This window comes from Leptidea sinapis, chromosome 31 (assembly GCF_905404315.1).
Source record: "Leptidea sinapis chromosome 31, ilLepSina1.1, whole genome shotgun sequence".
NCBI classification, from domain to species: Eukaryota; Metazoa; Arthropoda; class Insecta; order Lepidoptera; family Pieridae; genus Leptidea; species Leptidea sinapis.
The window spans coordinates 1,650,957-1,676,629 of record NC_066295.1 but is presented as its reverse complement, the minus strand read 5'-3'; the positions used below and the strand labels follow the sequence as shown (position 1 = coordinate 1,676,629).

The 25,673-nt window shown below is 33.8% G+C and overlaps 1 protein-coding gene across 2 annotated transcripts in view; it reads right to left on the bottom strand.

Moving 5' to 3' along the window:
- LOC126974198 (histone deacetylase 8-like) overlaps window positions 1–24,175 on the bottom strand; it is a 29,193-nt gene extending 5,018 nt beyond the window's left edge. The window contains exons 1-4 of one of the 2 annotated variants that reach the window (XM_050821645.1): window positions 23,955–24,175; window positions 23,698–23,887; window positions 18,360–18,501; window positions 2,339–2,445 (exon numbers count right to left, since the gene is read on the bottom strand). In XM_050821645.1, coding sequence (XP_050677602.1) covers window positions 2,339–2,445; window positions 18,360–18,501; window positions 23,698–23,887; window positions 23,955–24,035 — 520 coding nt within the window. In that variant the 5' untranslated portion in view covers window positions 24,036–24,175. The remainder of the gene's footprint in view (window positions 1–2,338; window positions 2,446–18,359; window positions 18,502–23,697; window positions 23,888–23,954) is intronic. The other variant, XM_050821646.1, reaches the window with a different exon arrangement.
- Window positions 24,176–25,673: the final 1,498 nt, after the last annotated feature.

Here is a 25,673-nt window from a genome sequence, read left to right as displayed (position 1 = left end):
CGAAGTCGAAGCACATTGGCAGAATTGGCGAGAGACTTGCACGCCTTCCCTCGGGAAGTCGTGCGTTCTGGTCGCTCGCCAAGGCTGTCCAAGGAAACTTCTGCAAGCCAGCCATTCCGCCACTGCACAGGGATAATGACTCGCTGGCCCATGACGCGAAAGGGTCACTAGCTTTTTGGCCGATCGAAGCATCAAGGTTGTTATAAACGGTGCATGCTCCGACTTAAAACCCATAAACGCTGGTGTCCCGCAAGCCTGCGTGCTATCTCCTACGCTGTTTCTTCTGCATATCAATGATATGCTGCAAATCAGCAATATTCATTGCTATGCAGACGACAGCACAGAGTATGCTTCCTATACCGTCGACGAGAACCGTAACAAACTTGGGTCTGACATCGAGACTATGCTTTGCAAAGTCTCGGAATGGGGCCGACAAAATTTAGTCCAATTCAACCCCAAGAAGACACAAGTTTGTGCGTTCACCACTAAAAAGTCTCCCTTTGTCGTATCTCCTCGATTCGAGATCACTCCTTTAACTCCCACAGATTGTATTGGCATACTTGGCGTCGATATATCGAGCGACTTCAGTTCCGTAGTCACTTGGAAGAGAAGGCCAAACTGGCCTCTAAAAAGCTTGGTGTACTCAGTAAGGCGAGACACTACTTCACTAAAAGCCACCACCTGCAACTTTATAAGGCGCAAATTCGGCCTCACATGGAGTACTGTTCTCACCTCTGGGCGGGTGCAGTACCAGCTTCTTCCATTTGACCGCATACAACTAAGAGCGGCTCGAATCATCGACGATCAAGTAATCTCCGATCGGCTTGATTCTTTAGCATTGCGTAGAGATGTGAGTTCTCTCTGCATCTTCTACCGCATTTATCAAGGGGAGTGCTCAGAGGAGCTGTTCGGGTTGATTCCAGCGGCCGAATTCCACCACCGGACATTACGTGCAAAGTACCATCCGCATCACGTAGACGTCTGGCATTCCACAACCGCGCGTTTTGTTCGAAATTTCTTGCTTCGCACAGCCACTTTGTGGAATCAACTACCGGCGGCGGTCTTCCCGAACAGATACGACTTAGGGACCTTCAAGAAAAAAGCATATTCCCACCTTTTTAAAGGCCGGCAACGCATTTCTTGACACACCTGTTGTTGCGGATGTCCATGGGCGGTTGCCTCACCTCTCCCCATTCTGTGAGCCTCTTGCCTGTTTGCCCCCTCTCATATAAAAAAATAAAAAACTACATCTTGCATTTCGATATCTAGATTTGAATACATGAACAAAAGATTGAATCTTACGAACAAATACATTCATATAGCGTCAATCAGCAAATGCTACTTTGTCTAGCAATCGAACTTATAATTATTAGAGTGCTGGTAAAACACGAAATAGAACCGTTTTTTTTTAATAAAAATAAGGGAGAGATTATGAGAGATGGATGAAAATAATGAAGACGAGAAGGACGTTCAGCTGGTGGTAATTGATACGCCCTACCCATTACAATGCAGTGCCGCTCAGTATTATTAAAAAACCCAAAAATTCTGAGCGGCACGCTTGTCACCTTGAGACATAAGATGTTAAGTCTTATTTGCCCAGTTATTCACTAGCTACGGCGCCCTTCAGACCGAAACACAATAATGCTTACACATTACTGCTTCACGGCAGAAATAGGGGCCCTTGTATTACCCATAATCTAGCCGGATTCCTGTGCAAAGGAGCCTCCCACTGGTACGTACAAGTGGTTTAGAAGCGAATTCTACTTGTATAGGGCCCCTGAAGCGAAGGGGAACGTGAAGCTCAAGATCGTCAAAGATGTAAGAGGTTCGCTACCACAGGTGTCGCCGAAGTCGTTGTGCTTGTAAAAAAGCGTTTGCTCTCACTGCAGCTCCGTCTTAATGAAAAAAGTGTGTGTGTACTTATATATACACGCAAGAAGTTATACTTCTATGGCCTAACAAAGCAAAAATCCTTAAAATTATTTATTCCTCATACTATTCTACGTTTGTAGAAAGATCAATATTGTAAAAATGTTGCAACGATGGCTAATTTAAGTTTAATTTATTAATTAAATGAACTAACGAATACGGCTGTATGGGCTTGAACCCTCTGCCTATCCTAATAATGGACGAAGAAACCAAAAAAAAATTACGAATGAACGAAACTACGAACCAACTTCACCCGGTTACTTTTGTGTTACATCTATAAATTTCACTCTCTTTTTTTCATAACGCGCCTAATGAAGTATAACTTGAATAAAAACACAAAGGCCACACACAAAACCTTCAATTAACCATAGTGATAAAGTACTTAAAGTACACCTTCTGCTATACCTACCATGATGTACATCTAAATCTATATAAAGAACTTTCGGAAACTTTTCTCTCAACTTCTCAATACTTAACACGATGTCATTGATGTAACAAAATCCTTCAGCGCCAAATCTGAAATATTACTAATGTAAATATTCTACGAATAATAGCATAGATTATAGTGACGTATAGACTGCGTTTTTGACATAGACAAGTTTTACAAATAGACTTCAAAATATATTGAAATGATTTTAGCAGGTTTTTTCAGATTAAATGTTATAATCAATCATTTATTTACCAAATAAAAGTCCCCGCTATGTCCAACAAAAGGTAATGGAAAATTTATTATTTTAAAATATATAAATTTATAAATTATTTATTTGAGTAACAAAAATTGCACAAACTAACATTAGGTATTGGTTTCCGCTGCGCTATACCTAGATACCGCACTACCTAAGAACAGTAGCTTTTTTATTGCGGCTACTATAAGATGCTAGTAGTAGGGATTCGCCGGTTCTGGCTCACTTGCTCGTGATGCCTACTAAAAAAAAAAAAAAAAGAAGTTTGGTGTCAAACTGGTGGTTTTGATGTATTTCCGAGCGATTGCGCTGATCCGTTTTTCGATATCTCTTATAGTTTCAAAGTTAGCATTTTAAATTAAACAGATCCATAATCATTAATAATCACTGGTCATTTAGCTAATGATTGGTGAGCGACTCAATGTCTAAATTTCCATGAACATGATACAGGTAATTTACTAATTACCTCTATCACATTCGTTACTACGATTAAAAAGACAGTTTCTGTATTTATTATTTATTTTTAAAACATGATTTAAATAAAGTATATAATAAAACATCATTGCAGATTGTATCATTTTCAAAATATTTGATGAAATCATTCAAACTCTTCTTATTAAACTTAAAGTATAGATACATTATGCAGTACTCGCCACACACTGCGGTATATTCATTCTGTACTCTTGCAGTATTGTAGTTATACATTCTGCAATTCCTTTGTAAAAACATCAGCTGGAATCCCTGAGGTGGACGACCATATGAATCGAAGTATTGTCCAATACCCTGCTCATCAATGTGTATTGCAACCCAGTGAGTGCCTGGCTTATTATCACTATCTAAATTGCTGACAATATAACAGGGCGTTACAACATATATCGGCAATCGGTTTGCCGCGTAAACATTATTTTTAATACTGGGATCGATTTTGTTCAAATAATTCTGTATCTCGATTGTATTCATATTAGTTGAGAACAGGGTCTTGTCAGTTGCGAGGATTGAATAGTTATGGGGATCATAATAACATTAGCACTCAATAAATAAGGCTTTAATGTATCTTATTCATGTATTTAAAACTTATATGGTTACAATAAAACAAAATATCATTACAAGCGATTCAAATATAAATCTATGAACATTTGATGAAATTATATTTTCATCAATTTTATTATAATATAAAAGCTGATTGAAAACGAACTTTGTACCTACATACTTACGTAGTCATTAGTACAATCTGGAAATGTTGACTCCATTAAACTATCAATAATTGAACTTATCATTTAAGTGCCATTATGTTTCACCATAATAAAACAAAATATCATTTTATATACATATTTTTATTATATAAATTTATAAGGTAATCTAGTATTTAATCAACATAAAAAATACACAAGGATACAAACGATTCAAACATTAATTATTATATTCTAACTGCTGTAATCTACAGAAATATTACGATTTTTATCAATTTCAATAACATTATCGAATTCCGCATAAACAATACAGTTAATTGTTTGTGTAAGAGCTGATTCAAAACGAACTTCTAATCTTACACTACCATGTTTTATAAGATTCCAATGACTTGAAGAATTTGCTGATAAATCGGGTGTTAAGTCGAAGGCTAGCAAGCAAAACCCTTTGGCATATTGCTCTCTTGATACTCCATTGCCTTCATTTAGGAAATGTATACCTGTTCCTGAGAATAACGTATGATAGACCGTAGTAAAAATATTACTGTCAAACGATGGCTGTAATGCTTTTGAAGGTATCTGTTGTCCATCTATGTATAAACAAAATGTATTAATATCATAATTTTCGAAATTGAATGGGTTTTTTGTGAGACTACCATTAAAGGATGCATTATTCACAAAACCGACTATACACCTTTTGGGTATTTGACCAAGGAATATGTTATCAAGGGTTTTCCCCTGAATGCCTGATGGTATAGTTAAAACTTTGACTTCTGCTCGCGTGATTGGATATTTTGCTGTGGTAGATGATAAAACTTTTTGATGTGCAAGTAGCACAGTTGGGTTGATTCGTGCTCTTCGAATAATAAGAGTTGCATCTGTAATAGACACTTTAAATTTATGGTCAGTTGATGAAGCCATGAGATTGAAATTTTCTCTAGAACGAACTAACTTTACGCACATGTCAACGCCATTAATCAAAAATTTTTCTTGGTTGAATAAATCTCCATGTAAATGTCCTATCATTTCTATTTCTTTGCTTTCACTAGCCAATTCTTGTCTTTTAATAAATCCTTTATTTTGTTCATCAGTTGCATCCATTTTTCCAGCTGTATCTTCATACCATAGACCACAAGTGAGATGAGATTGTTTTGCAGCAGGTGCATAATTCAATAGAGTTTCAATATAAGCTCGATATGCATATGTATTATTCGGTGGCGATACAAGTTTTTGATTTAAATATACATCAAGTTGACTGAAAAGTGTATGTAACCAATTATTAACTGGGGCCACAACTGTCGGTACTGTCAGTTTTGTATAATCTTGATTCAAAACTTTAGCTTTTATATGGAGTAAAGTATGGGATAAATCCACATAGTCATCACCTGCCCCAGGTACTTGAAATTCTATTGGCCCATCATCAGCAAGTGATGAAATGGGCTTATAATGAATCCATAGTCCACTTTCAATGCTAGTTTGAGTTGATGGTAATGCAAATAAATCCAATTCGGACTTAATGCATTCACAAGACTGACTATGTAAAAATGACATATTTAATCAGTAAATATATCTTTGATTTGTTTTTGATTCAATTTTAATTTCTTAATAGCTTTCGCTTTCGCAGTCAATGATGGAATGATCGCAGAACGACGTTTTCGTTTTGTTATATACCCAGATCCAAACATGTTGATATTATCTATTTTAGCATCAGCTTTTCGTTTCAAATTTGAGCTGACTTCTTTTAGACGAGTTTTTATTGAATCTTCCATGGGGCGTGCATTAACCATATCTGATAATATACCTACACCGGTACTTAATGCTTCTTTACCAATAGTTCGAACACCACTAGACAGTAGTGGTAAAATAGATCTAAACAGCCCCCCAAGAAAACTTCCGATTCCATGACCTCTTTGATACGGTGCTCCTTTATAAATAACTCCGATACCCGATCCGGCCTGGTGAGTATAATAGTGTTCATATGGACATGAAATATTATCACGTTTGTCGTACATTATAATTTTTGAAAGTGGAGTTTAATGCACACTGTTCCAAATTGGAATGGTATCTTTTGACCGGTGCTTGTTCTTATATCTATTTCAATTGTATCAAATTCTCTACGCATCACAGGTAGGTAATGGGGAGGAGAGAAAACGTGCATTTTGTACGCTCCATATATGTATTTTGAGGGATCCAATGGTATTATTCGTAAAAGGGGTGTCATAACATCTCCAACGATTTGAGGCTCCACTATGTCACAATAAACAAATAATTGAGAGGGTAAACCCAAATGCAAATTAGCTGGACACTTTCCAAAATTTTTTTCAACGAGATTCCTGTTTGGTTCGAACCCTAGTTGAAGACATAATTTAGGTGATAGAGTTACAGATTTTATGGATTCATCCGTTATCGTAGCAACTACAATCCTTGAAACCTCATCGCACTTAAATTTAATTTTTTCTCGAGTGTTATTCAGTGCTATCAAAATATGATTTATGTTATCGTAATTTGTGGCTAGAATATGTGTCTTGTAATAAACATATGACGGTTTACTTTCATTGGGTACTTGCATCAACTTTGTTATATAAATAATGTTTTCATGTTCTTGAACGGTGAACATAGTGCATGGGTACTGAAATTCTACTACTCCAACCCTCCATTCACCTTCTAGTATTGTTGGTTTTGGCAGTTTCGTAGAAAATAATGTTGTTGTATTATCAGGAAAATAATCCATAGAACTATTGCTTAGTAAAGTTAAATAAAAACTATCTTTATTCATATTTTTTTCAAAGTAGAAGCTAATATCCAGCTATTAAATTTATTTGGATAACCTCTCCACTTCACCAACAATTCTTTTCTGTTACCGGTATATCGAGAGCGTATTATTTTATCTATTTTGTATTTAGTAGTGGGGTCGAATATGATTTTTTGTAACTCTTTTTCATAAAAAGTACCAACTATCTCTTCGCCTTCTAAATCCTTTAAAGTAAATACTACAAACGGAGATCGGTGTATTATGGTAGATACGATGAATATTTCGTCACTCCAATTTGATTCATATCCTTTTTGGAAAATATGTTTATGTTTTGTTATTCTAACATAATCTCCAACGTGAATTCTTGGATTCACCATACTAATTGATGTTTTTATCTTACTTTCTCTATCATATAAATTTTGCCATACACTCATTATATTTGTATTATTAACATCACATGGACACATTTTTATACTAGAATGAAAACTATGATTATATGAATGCACTAGATCTTGTAAAACATCAATGTATTTATGAGTATTTTTGTGTGTAAAATAGCGCCACATTTTCGTTTTAAGAGTTCTCTGAAATCTTTCGACAATACTTGCTTTAATATCTGGATTATTGGTTGTATAATAATTTATGTTTTTTAATTTAAAATATTTTTGTACATATTTGGAAACAAATTCAGTTCCTTTGTCAGACTGTATATGTGTAGGTGTAGTATTAGCTTCAGCAAAAATACTTTCAAAGCATTCCTTAACTGTTTCAGAGTTTTTCTTTTTCATTGCTCGAACATACGCATATTTACTAAAGACATCAATAACACAAAGTATGTATTTGAAACCATCATTATATTCAGAATAAGATCTCATATCACTTAAATCGGCCTGCCATAACTCATTAATATTAGACAAAATATATCTGTTACGAGAAAATTTTCTTTGAACAGGTTTATGTAATGTATATGTTTCTTGTGATTGTAACCACTTTAAGACACTATTTCTGTCCATTTTACCCTTCATTGCTTTTGACAATTTATCAATAGTGCTGTAGCCAGCAGGATGTGATGCATCATAATAAATTTTATTTATTTCTAATATGGGGTCCATTTTTCCCAGTCCAATCTTTTTTTTAGTTTCCCTGTGTACTTATTACTTGTTGGTGTAGAAAATTCTTCGTCAGGTACTGATTTAGATTCAACCTCTTTTAATTGCAAATGGTTTATAAAATCCACTCGCTTTGGGTTCCCGATATAAGTGAGTGGTACTTTTATTTCCTTTAAAGTTGTTGCGAATTTTTCCCAACCTATAGGTTCACTTTTCTGAAGAGCTCTCAAGGTATCACTCACCAAGTCCACAATATTACTCCCAGGTATTTTTTCATTATCTATAATCACGGTACCAGATTCATCCCAGCTTATTTTATTTTTATTCAAGGAAATCAAATTTAGTAAAAGTTCACCTTTTTTAGCATATGTTTTCGGTATTAGTTTCAGTATTTCAGAGCTCGTGTATATTTCCCCAATATTTTTGTTAACCTTCACTGATGTTTGAGAAGGAACTACATTTATTTTATTCACATCATGATTTATATAATCAGTATCGATTTCATTATGACCTTGATTAAAACCAATATATGAATCATTATCATTTATAAGTGGTATGTGGTATGGTTGTCGATCCTCTTTGACGAAGTTTAGATATCTTTGAAGGGTTTGCAAATATAAAATACATTTCTTTCGATCTTCTATGTCACTGCTTAAGATATTTTGCATATCAGTATCTAATCGAGATCTTGGTGTATCATTTTCTTTGTGTTGTTTTAACTTCTCCAATAATGATGGTTCAATAAGTAACATTTTTTTAGCATTGTCCATTTTCTTAAATAAATGAATTAATCAACCCACTTAGAATAGAACCCAATATTATCGGTAGAAATGAACCTCCTTTTTGTACAATTATATTTTTTCTAATTTTATTCGTACCTTTTCTTACCAATTTTCGAAGAATATTTTTATATTTCTTTAATTTAGATTTTTCTTTCTCGGCCAATTCAACGTTACCCCGCAGTACGTTATGAATACATTCACAAATGTAATTTATTTCTGTTTTGTTACATGATTTTAATAAAGCTTTTTGATATTTTGGCTTCAGTTTATGTAGAGCAATTAACAAATCTTTATGCGTCTTTAAACGTCTATGCATCATTTATAAATGATCGAAATTTCTTGATTCTTACCATATTTAAACCCTTTTGTGGGTACATAAACAGTGCAATATCCATCGGATAGAAATATCTTTGTCTTAACGCGACACAATTCATTTGTTTCTTGTTTCAAATCAATCATTAAATAACCATGAGCTTCATTGGTAGCATCTCTGTAAGAATCTTCCAAATATTTCGGATTTTCAGGGAATACTTGACGAGATAAGTATCGAATTTGGGTTTTATCTCGAGGATTTTTGAAATATATTATATAACTTGAGTTGAGTGATATATCTCTTTGTCCTTTACCTTGATGAAACAAATTTTGAGATAAATAAAACACACTTAAGTTTCTATGATGACTTCCTTTCGTGAATATATCAACAATACGACCATCTGATTCCCTCATCAGGTCATCAATTATTACAAGTTGAGGATTTTTTCCGTCAAACATAGATAAATCAGGTAAACCTTGAAGATAATTAATGTGGTTGAGATTATATAAAGGCTGCATTTCATCAAAGCACCAGGTGATTTGAGTAAAATTTGCATCACAGATATCATTCAAAAATTTTATAAAATTATTTACGAATACTGATTTTCCACATCCACTTGGACCAGCAACTATTGCAGTGAATGGATGATTGAAATGATGCATTATCTACTACGTCTATGTGTGTTAAGGTTTAGTATAGTAATGAAACAATCTGTTATTAAACCACCATTTATTTAAACAGAAAAATCTATAATTGAAACAATATACAGTACATCATGTTTTACTCCGCAACTTATACATCTAAATACAATAATCTCTCATTTGGTTTTTTAAAACTATAATAATTTATTCTTAAAATTTAATATAATATTTATTCTATTTTATGATGACCCCATGCTAAGGTATCAATATTATTTGGTAAAATGTACCGTTTGGTATCATTAAATGACAGACTAGATTTATTTATTCTTTGAGTAAAAATATTATGCTTTATTGACTTAAATCTAAGCATTGAACAATATTCGTTCTTATTTTCAAATAAGCAAGTCTTATAATTTTCCATTTTCATACTAAGAAGTAACACTTTTATTAACCCCCTTAGCTTTAGCTGTGAATTTTCCCTCAACATCTAATGCATACATTTTAGATCTAAGTCCTACAAATTCATTAAATATGTTACCATTGTTTTCATCTTTAAAGTAGCCTAACTTCTTTTTATTGAGTTTTGGATAGCCAAATATATTTTTTTCTGTATAGTCAGAGGTATCGAAACGCAAATGTAAATCAGGTTTTATATCTCTGTAAAAATCATCTGTAAAAATTTGATATATTAAACTATCAGTATCTGTGTACAATAATTTTAATTTGTTTTGAAACTTTTTAAACATATAGTTATAGTGAAAGTCGTACATTAGAGTTTTAGAAATATCCAATATACAAAATCCCAAATAAATAGGTTTATTATGGAACAATTTCGTCTTTCGTAATTGAACTGCAACCAAATTTTCATTAAAAATAGATAAACTATGGAATTCTGGCTTAGCAATTAAATCTTGTGCGCCTAGAATTTTACCCTGATTTTCCCAATGACTCAATAATTTTACATTTACTCTTTTTTCGATATTTTCCATTGTTTTTCCAAACACTGAGTTATTCATTAATTTATAAAAATCTTTTTCGAAATCAGATGTGGCTAGTTTACGCATGCTTGTATTTAAATCTATATAATATTGTAACCATGCGCATTGTTTGAATTTTAAAATTCTATGAATTTTTTGTAATTTTAAACCCATTGTCAGACATTGCTTTAAATTTCTGTAGTGAATCACATATTTAATTTTATTACGAAGGTTTGGAACTAATTTTATGTCTTTTGTATTACCAATACATATATTCTCGGGACATAAGGGTAGGTCAGAATGTAAATCATGCAGTTCAATAGGATATTCTAGATCTACTTCCAAAATAAAACCATATTCATAATCATCAGGGACATCAAAATTAGTTGTGACATCTACCCACTCAAAACCTCCTGTAGGAAGGAATTGAGACATGGCCCATCCGTAAAGGTTATTAGCATCAAGATAAGTTAAAAATGAGTTTGGTGTGTCTTTATCATATTCTCGCATATATTTGTTATTAGCTTTGGCATAACGATTGCTACATTGAGATACACCTCCTCGAATGCCCGATCTAATAAAAGCTATTTGTTCAAAGTCTTGAAGTAATTCTAATTTAATTTTTGTGCATTTTAACATAGCATCCCAACTTAACCCAGGTGCTGTATAATAATGAGCTGGATCTAGACCATATGTTTGCAAACATAAGGCTCGGAAATTTTCAAACACATCTGTTAAAAGTAAAACATCGGTTTTAAGATATAAATCAGAATAATCTGACATATTTTGACAATGAAAGTGTTGCCAAACATCCTTGGCATGTTCATAATCTTCATCGGAAATATGTGTGTCGGTTAATGTATTGTAAAATTTATCGCGACTAGGGAGTGCTGAAAGTTTTAAGGAATCATGTGATGACATAAATTCATATGGATAAATTCCTTTTTTTCTAAGACGTAAAAAATCATTATTATTTGGAAAATTATATTTTAATGTTTGAAATTGTTCTTCCTTCAAATTTTGAACAAGTTTGTCTAAACTACAAGGTAAAAATTTAAACGAATCAACGAATCTCAATTGAAATTTATGATTATTTAATTTTATCGTTTTTGTGAAAGAAATGTACTTTTCTTTCGTTTGTGGAATAATATCAATTTCCCCTTCTATAGAATTTAATGCATGAACAATAAAATGAGAGTCATATTGACTAAGATTGTGTAAAAAAACTGGAATGTGATAGGGGATTCTAAACTTTGTCTTACATACTTCGTGTGCAACTCCTCTAAAATTTCCTGTATGCGAGTCAAAGTATAATGCACATTCACCATTTAAATTAGATTGACATATAAAGCAGTCTTTACATTGTGAAATAATTTCATTATCATTGGAAGTCAAAGGTTTTGGACTTATGACAAAATAATTTTTTGTGCAAATCACTTCTAAATCTTTATACAACTGATTCATAAAGACATGAGTACAATGAGGACCACTATATGTTTCATATTTTGATAAACTATCATCATATGAACATTTAATATAGTACCCAAAACTATAAACTTCGTGTTTGTGAACATTAGTTGTATAAGGTTTTGATGGATCGTTAAAGCATGTCTGAATTGGATTAAGGAAAGCTTCAAAATCCGCGTATATAACAAAGGGTATTTGTAACATCTTATTAAATTTATCAAATTTTAAGACATTGTTTGAAATTGGTTGTTCAAACCAATCTTTTAAAGTTTTTTCTGTATTAGGCAATTCCACTTTAATATGACAACAATCATTCAATTGATGAGCTGATAACTTATCATTTGTTGAGAAGTGTAAAAGACAACCGTCACAGATGTAGATTGCATGTTCATGGTTTGAAATTTGACCACTTACTAAACGCGATAGGTTTTTAATGTAGCAAAAATGATTAATTGTTCCGTGCGAAATAAATAATAAATTGATATGAACAATTTTCCGTGATTTTGTTAAATACAATGGACCAACTAATTCATGTACTTTCTTTTTACAATTGTATTCAAGACCAAAAACATTTACACTTAAATTATTTAACCTTTCTACTTTCTGTATATCTGTCATTTTAACAGGAAACGTAACTCCGTCAAAATTTAATTTATTTGAATATTTACTGTAAGATGAAACTCTCTGAGAGTTCTTAGTAACTGGATATAATGCAGAAAGCAAAGCCCATTTAAAGCATAAATCATCCGAGTTTTGTACATTTATAACACTTTTTTTTAATTTGATTTCTTTAGGTAATTCAATATATGATTTTCCACGTAATGGATTGAATTTGTTTATATTCATGTCTAATGCATTTATTTTCTTAAGAGTCCAACCACTATCTTTTTTCTCAAATGTGCTAATTTTAGTCATCAACATATCACATAAGGACGAAAAGAAAAAATTTAAATCCTCACCCTGCATTATAGTATAACTACATGTTTGAAATTCAAATTCATTAGAAATATTTTTTGTTTCTTGAACAAAATTAGCGTGCAGAATAAAATTAACTTTAAAAATTGTAAGCAATCGAACAGATTCCTCAAATAGTGAAATAATTTCATTTTTAATAGAATTCAAAAACATTTCTGGTGTTTCGAATGTTTGTAATTGGTTGGATTTACTCTTTATTTTATATGAGATAATTCTATTACCAAAAGCCGATTCGTGTACTGTGACATTTTTTAAAGTACTATGTAATTGCATTACGTTATTCTTATGGAGGTTACTTCTAAGATGATTTGCATAATATCTTTTCCGTATTAAGATTTGACATAAAGAACAGTTCACCATTTCATCGTTCACACTGGTGAGCCCCGATGATGTGGATGGTTCCCCTTGTCTTCCTCTCTTTGTACTTGTATCATTGTCTTCACTGCCTTGTAATACTACACTTCTTCTCTTAAAACCTCCTCCACTTTGTAGAACAGGTTGACTACAACATAAGTGAATGATATTAGCCACATTTCATCAATAATATAATACTAAATAATTTACAAAGAAAATAACTCACTTGATCATTTTTTCAACCTCATTACATACAAAGCAGAGTTCCATATCGTTATGTTTAATTTTCCAAATGATGAAAATATAATAATATTATTTGTATAAGAGAATAAATAAACTAATAACTAAACTGAACTAATATTTATGTATTTCTTCATAGCTACCTACTTATTGTTAAAATTATATTTCTTATAATTTTCTGTTTCTAAAATTTTCTTCGTAACATTGTATAAAATCTTTTTTATGTCCTTATAACTTTCATTATTGTCGATTGTATAATATTTTAATCTATAATCAGCGTATTTCCATTGTTCTTGTGCAGGCGTGTTTTTTATTTTATTGAGATCATAGATTTCTATTTTAACCAAATGTGATGCATTTCTTCCGTCATCTGCATTAGTTGTAATGTAAATACTTCCATTCTCATGTGCTCTGGATATTGATGATGATATTTTCTTTTGTTTTGTTTTTTTCACTTCGAATAATGCATCTATATTTTCATTTGAGCTGGCCCTCTTCAAGGATTTAAGTTGAGGAACTTTTAATGAATCCTGACTATCTTCAGATAATGGATAGTAAAATGTTTTATATGTAGTTTCTTCCATTGTTGGGTTGAATGCATTCTACAACAACAATAAGACTGCTTTAGAATAGTATTATACATACATATCTTAATATAACAAATGATATTACTTTTTAATTTCAAAGTGAATAATAGATAAAACTTACCTCCATTGCAGCAAATCACTCAACAATTACACAACACACAAAATATATAATAATTTGACTGAATACGCCACTTCAATGATTATTTTTCTGAACAGTTCTAGCATTTTATACTAAAATATCGTAAAAGTAAATTTGTTTATGATTAGTACTGGTTTTTAAATATTGTGGTGAAACATAATGGCACTTAAATGATAAGTTCAATTATTGATAGTTTAATGGAGTCAACATTTCCAGATTGTACTAATGACTACGTAAGTATGTAGGTACAAAGTTCGTTTTCAATCAGCTTTTATATTATAATAAAATTGATGAAAATATAATTTCATCAAATGTTCATAGATTTATATTTGAATCGCTTGTAATGATATTTTGTTTTATGTAACCATATAAGTTTTAAATACATGAATAAGATACATTAAAGCCTTATTTATTGAGTGCTTATGTTATTATGATCCACATAACTATTCAATCCTCGCAACTGACAAGACCCTGTTCTCAACTAATATGAATACAATCGAGATACAGAATTATTTGAACAAAATCGATCCCAGTATTAAAAATAATGTTTACGCGGCAAACCGATTGCCGATATATGTTGTAACGCCCTGTTATATTGTCAGCAATTTAGATAGTGATAATAAGCCAGGCACTCACTGGGTTGCAATACACATTGATGAGCAGGGTATTGGACAATACTTCGATTCATATGGTCGTCCACCTCAGGGATTCCAGCTGATGTTTTTACAAAGGAATTGCAGAATGTATAACTACAATACTGCAAGAGTACAGAATGAATATACCGCAGTGTGTGGCGAGTACTGCATAATGTATCTATACTTTAAGTTTAATAAGAAGAGTTTGAATGATTTCATCAAATATTTTGAAAATGATACAATCTGCAATGATGTTTTATTATATACTTTATTTAAATCATGTTTTAAAAATAAATAATAAATACAGAAACTGTCTTTTTAATCGTAGTAACGAATGTGATAGAGGTAATTAGTAAATTACCTGTATCATGTTCATGGAAATTTAGACATTGAGTCGCTCACCAATCATTAGCTAAAGGACCAGTGATTATTAATGATTATGGATCTGTTTAATTTAAAATGCTAACTTTGAAACTATAAGAGATATCGAAAAACGGATCAGCGCAATCGCTCGGAAATACATCAAAACCACCAGTTTGACACCAAACTTCTTTTTTTTTTTTTTTTAGTAGGCATCACGAGCAAGTGAGCCAGAACCGGCGAATCCCTACTACTGATGCTTGTGTGCGTGGCATCTTGACACTAGCATCTTTCAAATTTTGAAACATACGGTTCGTGTTAGTTTAATTAAAAGTTTGACAGAACAAGACATTGTGGCATGTCGTCACACATTGCTCGCCACGAGACCACACGAGACTGGCTCGAGTAATCCTACGGTCGTAGTATCTCTTGCCGCACTTTACGACTGCTTTACGGTAGAAAAAGGCGCCGTTTGTATACTTAGTTTTAGCATCTTTTAATGGAAATGATATTGTATCCTATAAGTGTGATTTTTGACCATATTTAAAGAAGTGGTAGCACTGCCACACATTGAAAGTATGGAGGATAGAAATTACAATTTAATATTATTGCGGGAAATAAATTTGTAAAGAATCTTTATGAAAGGGGAATGGCATAAAGTAAGAAGAAAAGGAATGTTGATGGGGCGAGGGATATCCTTCGGTAGAAATTCATATAAAGGAATTGACAATTTAGGGCAATAGAAAAAAATATGTTCAAGAGTACTTTCCTCAAGGCCAAATTGTGTGAACTGTTTATTTTGTTGTTTTTTTTTTTTTGAGGAAATAACCAGGGGTTAGAGGGGATAAAGGGTTGGATTGGTTGGAACCATAGAATTTACCTAGTTCGTTTTGTGGTTTGCCATAAAACATTCCATTAATCAACCAGAAAGGGTTTAGACATAGCGCGTAGATCTGGAGGAAAACAGTAATTATATTTTAATGTTCCAGACTGAATCGCGTCTTTAGCGCACGAGTCTGCAATTTCATTGCCAGTTATCCCTAGATGACTAGGTATCCAAGCTAATGCAACTTCTATTCCCATTATGTGACATCTGTACAGGGATTGTTCTTAAATTGATTGTGAAGTTGTTTGAAGATTTGAAAGGATTTTTTGTAAGGTCCAACAAGCAGCTTAATGAGTCACACAGGATTAAAGCCTTGTTGATCTTATGTGATTCAACATATGACACCGCCTCTGACAGGGCAATTGATTCGCCAGTGAAGATGGAATTCTGTGGGGGACTTTTGTAACTTAAAATTATATGGAACTTAGGGATTCAAACTGCAGAACCGACCCAACTATTGTTGGATAATTTGGATGCGTCCGTGTACAACGTCACCCAATCAGACCAATTAGAAGATAGAATGGAATTAAATTTTCTATTGGCTTCAGGGCAGTGTTTATTAATTCCTAAGTCAAAGAAAATTTTAGGTTGGAAAATGAGAGACTGATATTCTACTTCAAAGAGTGGACATAAGGCTGGAAAATGGGAACTGGGAAGGCTTCAATATAAGAATTAATTAACGGAGGCGGATCTTTATGAGACCAATATAAAGAAGTTGGAATAGTTAGAGACAGAGCGCAGAATATCAAGTAGGGGGTGTGCGCTAAATTGGATTACGTTAGTTAGGAATCTATCAGCTAGGTACTGATGGCGAAGGTGAAGAGGTGGGTCTACACACTCCACTTGGAGAGCGTTGACGGGAGAACATTTCATAGCACCACTTATGATTCGTAAGCAATTGGACTGGATTTTCTCCAATTTGGACAGTGCTATTTTACTATATATTGAGAAGGCCAGAGAATTCAATACAACCCTTTACATCTGCTTTGTGAACTTTCGCAAAGCATTTGACACGGTCATATGGACACACCTTTGGAAGATACTTGCGGAAATGGGTGTACCACCCCATTTAATAGTTCTGTTGAGGAGGTTGTATGAGCACGGTACTGCAGCGGTACGAGTGGATGATACTCTTTCAAGCGAATTCAAGACTGAAGATTGGAACAAAGGAATATCTGTTGGGGGACGCGTGACAAATAACCTCAGGTACGCTGATGATACTACCCTTCTCGCAAAGACTAGAGAAGACATGGAAAAATTTCTAAACCGTCTAGAAAGTACCAGTCTCCAATTCGGACTTACTATTAACCGAGACAAGACGAAGGTGATGATAGTAGACCGGGCCGAACAAATTGGAACCAACATACCCTATATAGCTAACTGTGAAGTGGTTCAGAACTATATTTATCTTGGTTCTACTATATCAAGTACTGGAGGATGTGGCGACGAGATCAGACGACGGTGCGCCATCACCAGGCCTGCAGTGAAACAACTGGGAAAGATTTGGAGGGACAGGAGGATTACCAAGAAGACTAAAGTCAGTTTGATGAAATGCATTGTGTTTCCAATCTTTCTCTATGGAGCCGAAACTTGGTCTCTGAGACTGCAGGACCGCCGTAAAATCGATGAATTAGAGATGTGGTGCTGGAGACGCCTCCTAAAGATCCCGTGGACGGCATTTCGCACCAATGTATCCATCCTCAAAGAGCTTCGTATAAAAGACTTGAAATTGTGCAACTAAGAATACTGAAGTTCTTTGGTCATGTCTCTAGAAATGAGAACTCGATGGAGAGACTGGTACTTCAGGGCCAGGTGGAAGGCAAGAGAGCACGCGGTCGATCGCCAACCCGCTGGATAGATGCCATCAGAAAGGCTACTGAATCCACCATAGTCCAGTGTAGTCGCAACGCCTCTAACCGTCAGAAATGGAAGCACGTCGCCAGGAGATCTACCCTCAGAAACCTCTCGACGGAGCCATTTAACAAAATAAAAAAAAAGACTACACGAGACTAGCTCGAGTACGCCCTACGCCCTACGGTCGTAATATTGGTTGCCGCACTTTACGACTGCTTTACGGTAGGAAAGGCGCCATTTGTATACTTAGTTTTAGCATATTTTAATAGAAATGATATTGCATCATACAAGTGTGATTTTGACCATATTTAAAGAAGTGGTAGCACTGCCACACATTGACTGTGGTGTGACCATAGCAAACACAAATATGGCCATATGTTTATTAAGGGCCATATTTTTTCCGCCGCTTTTAAAGAAAAAGTTCCATAATGTATAATTATTTTCCTGCCAATAAACTATATATGTCTTCAACAAAATTGTATTACTCACCTTTGTGCATGATGCCATCCACCACACCAATTAATGGAAACATTTGATAGACCCAATGTTAGACATCTTGCAGCAGTCATGGAGCTTCCCGCAATGACAGACACCAGATCAAACATATTTGACACTGGAGGACAGTCATATCCTACAAATTATATTTTTATAAGACCATTTCCTTTCAAAATGTATTTTAAAATCTATACTAACACCTGAGCCTCTTTCTGATCTAAATTTATATTCAAATTCAAGTAATTTAAACAATTTGTTTTTTTTTTTAAGTGATATACCTCACTTCTGGGATTAATTACTCAAAATAAATTTATTAACAAAATTTATGAAAGATGCGGGTCTCAAACCTACGACCTCTCGCGTTCCGTGCGAGTGCTCTCTACTGAACCAACCGTTCGAGGGACGGATCGTTGAAAAATCTTGTATAAGTATTGTTCAACTCTCAGTTTCTGGCTTCATCTACAGGATCTACTTTACAGTTGATAACCTGCTCAACTCCAATATTTGCATATTAGGAAATAGACTTGAGATGTTGCTCTTTGCGAATCTAAATAATTTGTGTTTTTTTTTTCACTCGTACGAAATGCGAGAGGTCGCGGGTTCCTGCATCGTTCATACATTTTGTTTATAAATTCAATTTGTTCAAGTAAATTTGATTGCATATACACATAATATTCAAGCTTGAAATTATAGTCATCCATGTGAGTATAATTTTATACTGTAACTTGAAGACTTTTCTATTAATTAAACTGTATTTACGTTTAATTTAATCACAAACAAATAATAGATTGCTTCATTCCCACAATATGGTATTGTTTATAAAGTCATTCATATACTTAGAAACCTCTACCACTTCAATATTTTCTCTTTTGATAAAACAGTAAACATATCACACATGTGCCTATATGCCTTGACCAAATGGTGCTTGACCAAAAACCAGAGGGAGAAGTAATAAGAAACCAAACAGCAATTGAGAGAAGCTTGTTTGGTCTAAAATTAAGGGACAAAATCAGTAGCTCCTAGATTCAAAATTCAAATATTTTTATTCAAAATCGGACTTAATATCACTATACTATCTATCCTTAGTTTAACTTACTAGAGGTAAACAAATCTATCCTTTTACACTTACTTACATTTCTAAAACCTATCGACAGTTAGCATTGGACCATAACTAATAATATAATATTGGACATAACTATGGATACATAAGATTTTGTCATGAAACGGTATCTATCCGTAACTAGTTACTGAGAGATAGCTATCGTATCACAGATGTATCTCTAGAGATACGTTATTGAAAGCGGCCGCTAGCCGAGTAGTAGGCAAGTTTATGTTGTGTTATGGTTATGACAGTTTCTAGCAAATTCACTTATGTGCCTACGTACATGCCATTATCAAGAATATATTGAAAGGCAAAAGTACAGATATTTATTTCTTTAAATTTTCCCCGCAATTATTCTTTAGAATCTGGGATATAAATAGCCCTTCTGCAGCACAAATATGGTATTGATATCGGCAGCATTGTCCCATAGCAATATAACATAGGATAACGCGTATCTATGCCAATTAGTTGCTTAATTTTTTTAACCGCATATGCTGCAGAACTAAGCCTATTCGCAAATTCTTCAATATGGGGGCCCCATTGCAATTTAAAATCAAGAGTAACACCAAGTAATATTCCAGAATCCACCGGTTTTACCACCTCTCCATTTAATAAAACATTCGCTGATACGTTTTTGCGCGGTAAATTTAATATAGGTATTCAGTTTTATGACTATTTAACATTAAGATTATTGGCGCGAAGCCAGTACACGATATCAGATAGAGCATTGTTTACTTTGTCATATAAAACTGGTTTCTTTTCACTTTCAGATCATCAGAGCAAAAAGACACTAGGACGTGGAGATGATTGAGATACACAAAAAGATGTAACCAAAAAAAATAATGGGTTGCACTCCGGAAGTGCCGGCAGAATTGAAAACTTGACCATGAACATTGTGCATTTTTTAATATTTGGGAATGGTTAAAAGAATGAATTCGCATGAATTGCTTTATTTATCATCAGTATAAAAGTATTTATGTGGTTAAATACAATATTCATTTATTACGCTATCATACACAAAAATGAAAATTTATACTACAAAAAAATTTAACTCTTCAGAACTATTACCATTATTTTACGTTAAAAAGTTTTATCTCAGAAAAACCAACTTTTATACCCATCTTTTTTTTATGGAATAGGAGGACAAACGAGCGTACGGTTTACCTGTTGTTAAGTGATCACCGCCGCCCACAATCTCTTGCAACAAGAGAAATCACAGGAGCGTTGCCGGCCTTTAAGGAAGGTGTACGCGCTTGTACCCATGTCGTATCGTCCCGGAAACACCGCACAAGGAAGTTCATTCCACAGCTTTGTAGAACGTGGAAGAAAGCTCCTTGTAAACCGCACTGTGGAGGACCGCCACACATCCAGATGGTGGGGATGATATCCTAACTTGTGGCGTGTCGTGCGAAGGTGGAATTCGGCGGCAGGAATCAGGTTAAACAGCTCTTCGGAATACTCCCCGTGATAAATGCGGTAGAAGAAACACAATGAAGCGACGTCTCTACGCAACGCAAAGTGATCCAGCCGTTCACAGAGCACTGGGTCCCCGACAATTCGAGCTGCTCTGCGTCTGCGAAAGCCGTATTGTCGGTCGTTGATCAACTGGTGACCCTCTAGGTATACCAAGAGCTGACGGCTAATTATGCACTCTAAGATTTTGGAGAGCAGGGAGGTAATAGCCTGTATTTGCCAGATCCGAACTGTCTCCTTTTTTTTGGATCGGATGGACAAGGGCTAACTTCCATGAGTCAGGGACTACGCCTTTGGAATAAGAATGCCGGAATAAACGCGTTAGCACCGGCGTCAACTCATAGGCACACGTTCTAAGCACGATTGGAGAAGCGCCATCCGGCCCGCTCGACTTCCTGACGTCCAACGAAAACAGAGCTCGCCTAACAGTTTTCTGTCTGAACTGTACTTCAGTCATAGAGCTCTGACACCGCGGGATGGTCGGCGGTGTTTATCCGTTGTCGTCATGAGTCGAGTTGGAGGCGAAAAGAGCGCACAGGAGATCGGCTTTCTCTTTTGCCGTATAGGCCAGGGTGTCATTCCTCATGTGCAACGGTGGCATGGACGGCTGGCTGAAGTTACCAAGAGCAGCTTTCGACAACGACCAGAACTTGCGTGTTCCGGTCGGGTAACTGGAAAGCTGCTCACCGATTTTGACGACGTGTTTTGTCTTTGCACGGGCGATTTGCCGCTTAAAAAATCAGGAGGCACGGTTGTATTTTCTCTTAAGAACTATGCAGTTTGGATCCGTTGTGTCCAGCGGCGCAACCCAAGTTCGATACGCCTGTTTTTTGCAGTCAGATGCTGCTTTAACTGACGCATCGAACCAGGGCTGTGATCTGCCACCGATCGGTACTACAGAGCTTGGTATAAAAATATCCATGCCCTGTAGTATCACAACGGCTACTGCAACGGCGCAGGCACTAGGATCATCCGAAGGGAAACAAACCCTGCCCCAACGGTAGGATGCAAAAAAGGAACGCATCCTATCCCAATCTGCTGGCTTGTAGTGCCAAACGCGGCGGGTCGCTGGTAGTCTGCGACGTGGGCGTCGGATAGGCACTACACTCCAGACAAGGCAATGGTCGGACGTTCCGAGAGGGGCGTCGACAAAGACCTGGCAACCATCGGGTCGTGTAGTCAGCAGAAGATCTAATAAGGATGGCATGTGGCTATCCACTTCCGGGAGCCGCCTTGGCGACTCCCGGGTGGCCACTGGTCCTCGACTCTAACCCATGCGAAACATAGCGGCACTAGGCCGCTACTTCACGCCGGTATTCTGTGCGAGTGTGGTAATTAACCCGGACGAGTCTGGCCCGATTGTGCTGACGTCAAAAGACGGCAGCGTGACTCTCCCATTTCTAAAAAGCCCTTAGTCGCCTCTTACGACACCCATGGGCCTGGGACTCCCCTATTATTTTTATGCCCCGGGGAAAGTACAGGGCAACCCATCTCAAGAAAAGCGCTCAACACCCCTAAAGAAGTTTTCACTTCAAAAAATTCTGGTACCCGAAAAAGGCATGAGGGCTGGAGGAGGTGGGGTGAACTAGAACAAACTACAGAAGACATTGGAAACAAGTGGCAAGGGAGAGAGTACAGTGGAAGGAGTTCGAAAAGAACTATGCCCTAAATTTAGTAAATGAGTATTGTTACATAACTTCAATCAATTAGAATAAAAGTACCTTACAAAAATTTGAATAATTCCTTTGAATTTCAAATTCTCTTTATAGAACAGGAAGACAAACAAGCATACATAATCGGTCACCTGATATCCTCTTGTTACAGAGGAATCACAAGAGTTTTGCCATGCTTATACAAAATGTATATCCATAAATAAATGGAGGCATTATGTGAGCCTTTTATTAGCTATTATATAGATAAATAACTTTAATTAAAAAACAATAAAAAAAAACATGAAGCAGACCCCCGGTAACAGGACCATCCAGCCATCAAAAGTAGCGCCCATTAACAAGCATGACAAATGAACCAGCCATCACCATCATATTTTAGGGAAGGGAACCACCAGTCTCACATCGCCCCCACAGGCAGTGGCATTTAAGCAAGCATGATGATGCCTGTCACTGAGAACTTCATCAAAGAAAAAAAAAAAAGAATGTTCATCGAGATATTATGTAATACTAACTAAATGGTTTCACTTGCAATTCTATTTTGATTAAATTTACATACATAACTCATTCAATTTTGTTTCATGAATGAATCAGAGATGTTGAGTGTAGGAGTGAGTGAGTGAGTAAGACTATAATAAACTATGACTTTAGCTATCCTCTTGCATAATATAGGTTTTTTTTTGCTTGCCATTGTATTATTATTAGTATGTTAGAACTTTCTTATTAGTTCTTAAATTAGAAGAGAGAAGATTTACATTTTAGATTTACAATTAAATCACATTATCTTTTGTCCCAAGCAAAGAAATTTGAAAAAAAAAGGTTAGTACAGCACTTATATTGTGTATAATAATAATATAATGATAATCCTTAACCTGCGAAGTATTAAGGAAAATAATGTATTAACTGCAAATGTTTATTGCATCAATCACTGTACTAATAGTACTAGAAATCCGAACTAGTACATTTTTGTAGCAGATTTCATTGAATGTACCAGATTGGAGAATTGTTTCAATGTCCAATCAAGAACAAGTCTAATTTATGTGTAACCTAATATCAATGGTTAATCAATTTCTAGTATAGAATACAATACCAATTCCAAATTCTTCATCTTGCTTCTCTGCAATATACTCATCATCAACACACTTAAATTTCTTTAGGTGATCAAGATACAATTCTGAATGAAATAATTTTAAGTCTTCATATGTAGCAACTGTTGAACAAACCACTTGAACCATTGAATGTAAATCATATGCAGTTATAAGATTATGTACTTGTGAAGCCTGCAACCAATAAAAACAAAATCAAAACTTATCATATTACCAGATATTATGAATTGTGTAAACATACTCTTCCCATGACTGCAGGTAACCGATTGCAATGTTCTCTCAGAGTATCATCCCATATGTAAGCAGGCTTTTTCTTTGCCATAGCGAAAAAATAATACTAAAAATAAAGATATGAAATTCTTACATCTCTAACTTTAAAACTTACAACAACTTATAAGTTGTAATGGTAACTTAACAAAACTTAACTCCATGATAGAACTTCTGTTTTGTTTAGATTTTTGAAATTTTTTTGTTTCGTCCAATATTAGGACAGGCAAAGGGTTCAAGCCCATACAGCCATTTCTTCGTCTTTTGAAATTTAAATTATTAAATAATTAGATTGTCAATTAACTTTTTTTTTAAGATTTTATGGCATGGGAACGAGACCTTTAAGTCTTGATCTTTTGTTTTGTTTTCATTTTTTAAATTTTAAATAAAAAAAATATAAAATAATTAGATAGTCAATTAAGTTTTTTTTAAAGATTTTATGTCCTGGGAACGAGACCTTCAAGTCTTATTTAAGGGCATTAATTTTCACTTTTCAATAGTGTGTATGGTTAGGATAAAGGGTCACGTCAGCGACTCGTCATTACTATGGGTAATGCCTGAAAATAAATGATTTATTATTATTATTATTATTATTATTATTATTATTATTATTATTATTATTATTATTATTATTATTATTATTATTATTATTATTATTATTATTATTATTATTATTATTATTATTATTATTATTATTATTATTATTATTATTATTATTATTATTATTATTATTATTATTATTATTATTATTATTATTATTATTATTATTATTATTATTATTATTATTATTATTATTATTATTATTATTATTATTATTATTATTATTATTATTATTATTATTATTATTATTATTATTATTATTATTATTATTATTATTATTATTATTATTATTATTATTATTATTATTATTATTATTATTATTATTATTATTATTATTATTATTATTATTATTATTATTATTATTATTATTATTATTATTATTATTATTATTATTATTATTATTATTATTATTATTATTATTATTATTATTATTATTATTATTATTATTATTATTATTATTATTATTATTATTATTATTATTATTATTATTATTATTATTATTATTATTATTATTATTATTATTATTATTATTATTATTATTATTATTATTATTATTATTATTATTATTATTATTATTATTATTATTTTTATTATTATTATTATTATTATTATTATTATTATTACAGATAAATAGCAAATATTGCTATTTATTATTTTGAGTCATGCTAGGAGCGCGGATGCACAGTTGCGGCCAAACCGTAATCTGTTGATTGTGATGAAACTCACGGCTAGCTATATCTAGCTCAGCATACTCTCTTGGACACTTCCATACCAGTTTCCTACATTTTTGATATTTTTTCCAAAAGTCAAGCCACATTTTGTAAGAAGATACTTACATTGTAATAACAATCAGCCTTAGTCAGCATAGCCATTCCAACATGCACCCCATTTCTGACGTCAAAAGCATTGATCCATTCATGTGCAATAATTTTGTCCGCTATTTCAATGCCAGAAATACCTTTATGTGGGTTCCCCCACATACAGTCAATTGCAAGGGCAAAGCGATAACCTTTGTGTAAAATATAATTATTTTTAAAATAAGGACTTGTAATATGTTTCAGGCTATTAATAAGACTTACGAAGTCTGTTAAGT